Genomic DNA, 3,533 nt, shown 5'->3' on the forward strand with positions numbered 1-3,533 from the left:
CTCGCGCCGGAGGCGCTTTTCTTCAATTTAGTAAATTTATAGACCCGTGCCTCTCCTAGTGTTCACCTGTGCCTATAAAGAAGTCACACGATTGAACGATTCTGGAGACTGCCGTTTTACATTAAAAAGTTGCTTTTTTTCTTTACTTGAAAGGTCACATTTGATAGTGTTGATAGTCCCCGCCCGTAACTACCCCATAAATCTCCATTATCCGGAAATATAATGAGAACAAAAAGGGAAACAGGGAACCAACCGCGCGAGCTGGTATATTCTTTGTGTTTTCGCGCGGAAAGGAAAAACGGAAAATTCTGGTAGTTCGAGGGTCAAACTGCAAAACGCACCGAACCACAAACCGGAAAGGGAAAACCGGGAACCAACCGCGCGACTAGTTTTCCCTTGCGGGAGCGCTCCGCGCGCGACACTTGTCACGTGCGGAGTGCTCCCGAACTGCTCGTTACGAGCGCTCCTTGCTCGTTAACTAGTTGCTCCCGCTTCTTTTTGTTTCCACTATTCGCTTACTGCGTAATAATTAGGCCGGCCCGTATGCGTGTCGCTTCGGCGAAGCTGCGACGATAGGCCGCACGTGGGCAGCGTACAGGAGCTCTCTGAAAACAGCCTAACAGGTTGAAAACATATGGCCTAGCGTGCTAAACATGCCACAGCTCGGCCCGTTTAATAACTAGGCCATGCCTGGGCTGATCGGGTCATGCGGGCCGGCACAGCATGGCCCGGCTATTAAACGTGCCACGGCGGGCTGGACCGTGAAAGGCACGATTAGCACAGGCCAGGCCGGGCCGGGCCCGTTTGGCCATCTCTGAGTTAAAAGCGGGCCTGATTAGGCGCAGGATTAGGCCGCTAATCCCGTTGCGGCCGGGCGGAACATCATCCACTATTCCACTATCCACTGCTACGGTTAACAGTCAATGTATAAAAAATGCTGCTGCCCTAATAAAAACTATAAAAATGCTACGGTTAGCAGGTTATCGATCCGCTTCAAAAAAAAAAAAAGCAGGTTATCGATCCTCCATCGCCGCCGAGAAGCGCCGCCGCCGTCGCGTCCTCATGGATAATGGCGGCCCACGCCGTCGCGGCCTCAAACCAAGGTATTTCTCCTCGCGCGCACGAAGAGACCCCGAGCCAGTTCCCCGTCAGTTCGTCCTCCTCGCCCAGAGTGATGAATCCACTGTACAGATTGATTTATCCTAACCCCTTTGAATCCTTTCAGCGGCGCCATGGAGGGGAAGAGTTCCGCGAAGAAGAAGGCAAGGACGGCAGTGCCGGCGACGGCCAGCCTCCTGACGGACGACCTCATCTTGGAGATCCTCTCCCGCCTCCCCGCCAGGTCCGTCCACCGCTTCAAGTGCGTCTCCCCGGCCTGGCGCGACCTCATCGCCGACCCCGCCCACCGCAAGAAGCTGCCCCAACCCCTCGCCGGTTTCCTATACAACACCTACCACAGGCCGGACCCCCGCTTCTACAACTTTCACTTCGCCAAAGTCTCCGGCGCCGCAGCCCCGCCGGTCGACCCGTCCCTCTCTTTCCTGCCTTCCGACGAGTACTGGTACGTAGACCAGCTGGACACCTGCAACGGCCTCCTCCTCTGCCGCGCCCACATGTTGCCTTCTTCTCCTTCCGGGGACAAGAATACGCGGGTTGAATCCCATTACATCGTGTGCAATCCGGCCACCGGGAGGTGGGTCGACCTCCCCCCTCACCCCGAGGTGCCACCCGGCGGTCGCATCTTCGCTCGCTTGGCTTTTGATCCAGCAGCCTCGTCCCATTTCCACGTTCTTCAGTTTAAGGACAGCCAGCAGAAGGAATACGTCACAGGAGTGAACATCTACTCCTCTCAAACCGGGGCATGGATTTGTAGAGAAAGCCGCTTGGTTGAGAAAATTAGCCTGTTCACTGGCCTCGCAAGTGTCTTCTTTCACGGTATGCTGCACTTGCTTGGTTTATTGTATCCCATGAACATGGAGGATGATGCTGTGCTGGTAGCCGTGGACATGGAAGGCCAGGTGTGGAACACTATCCGTGTGCCGTCTGGTGGTTTGAGTTTCGGTAGAATTGGATTGTCACAGGGGTGCTTGCACTATGCTGCCACACCGCTAGCTACTGACGACAAGAAGAAGAAGGAGAGGAAGAAGAAAAAGAATGATACATCGACAGTCTGGTGCATGAAGGATTATGATAGTAAAGAGTGGGTCTTGAAGCATAGTGTCAGCAAGGATGAGCTGCGGAGCATAACTGGTGTGGACTATAAAGTGGCTGCTTTTCATCCAGACCGTGAAACCATTTTTTTGGATTCATATGATGTTGATACATTGGTGTCATATGATATGCAGCATCGGAAATTCCATCAAATCCGTAGTCTTCGGGAAAACAGGGCAACACTATTTGTACCCTATGTTCCATTGTTCTCAGACTCATTTGCAGGTGCAGATGGACAGTAGTGTTACCTATAAGTCAAGCTTGTGCTTCTTCTAAGAATTTGCTCTTCTGTAGGCGCTGAACTATTTTTGTCTGTTGATCTCTGAATTTGCTTAAGTTATGTCATTTAACTTGTGTGCTCCTGCTAGCTTGATTTTCTGTTTGGAAAAACATGGTTACTATTCTTGTCGCTGAATTATTCAATTTACTGGTGCTTGTGTCCTATTGTCTGGATACGAATTAGTTTCATGTCGCAAAGTTATTCTGAAATCTGGTTCTCGTGTTCAAGACACTAAGGATCTTGTGTCCTAAATCCTAAGATTACTACTCGCTCCGTTTCTAAATATAAGTCTTTTTAGAGATTCCAATAAGGGACTACATACGGAGCAAAATGCACTCTAAAATATGTCTATATACATCCATATGTAGTTTGTATTAAAATCTCTAAAAAGACTTATATTTAGAAACGGAGGGAGTACATTATTAGTGAGGGTTGTTGGTAAACTTTTTACTGTACTGAGAGTCTCTATCAGATTGTTGCAATGTCTATTTGATTCTAGCCCTCAGGATTTCGGTGATGCATTCCCAGTGAGCAAAGTTCTTTTTATCTACTACTTGTCCTGTAGCTAATGAATTCATAATGCTGTGGCTTAACTTCTGCTACTCCCTCCAATCCAAATTAATTGTCGCAGCTCTAGTACAACTTGTACTAAAGTTGTACTCCCTTAGTGATCTAAATGATCTTATATTAGTTTACAGCGGGAGTACTAATTTGGATCGGAGGGAGTACCTAATTTGTTAACCCAACTGAATACTTGCATCAATGATGAAAGAAAACGTGCAGATGTGCAGTAGTGTTTCACACCTTTCGTAATGAAATCTTTTCTTGCTGGGTGAGAAAAACAAGAAATGCTTATTTCTTCCCTGTGTTCCTCTTTTCTGGGAGTCTCCTAAATGATGACATTCAATCTGCTTGTGCTTACACTGCCGCTAGATTGATTGTTTGTTCGGAGCAATGCCTGGCATACCTACAGATTAATCATATCGATGTGTGCAGCTTAGTTTACTGAAAGTCTCAATAAGAATGTTTCAACGTGAGTATA

The 3,533-nt window shown here is 48.4% G+C and overlaps 1 protein-coding gene across 1 annotated transcript; it reads left to right on the forward strand.

Annotated features, from left to right (window-relative positions):
* Positions 1 to 1,028: 1,028 nt before the first annotated feature.
* LOC123049831 (F-box protein At3g26010) lies at positions 1,029 to 2,823 on the forward strand (the record flags this gene model as incomplete). The annotated part of the gene is given in 2 exon segments (XM_044472697.1): positions 1,029 to 1,103; positions 1,226 to 2,823. Coding segments are annotated over 2 exon segments (1,269 nt in total). The 3' UTR covers positions 2,454 to 2,823.
* Between the last annotated feature and the right edge of the window lie 710 nt (positions 2,824 to 3,533).

This window comes from Triticum aestivum, chromosome 2D, assembly GCF_018294505.1.
Source record: "Triticum aestivum cultivar Chinese Spring chromosome 2D, IWGSC CS RefSeq v2.1, whole genome shotgun sequence".
NCBI lineage: Eukaryota > Viridiplantae > Streptophyta > Magnoliopsida > Poales > Poaceae > Triticum > Triticum aestivum.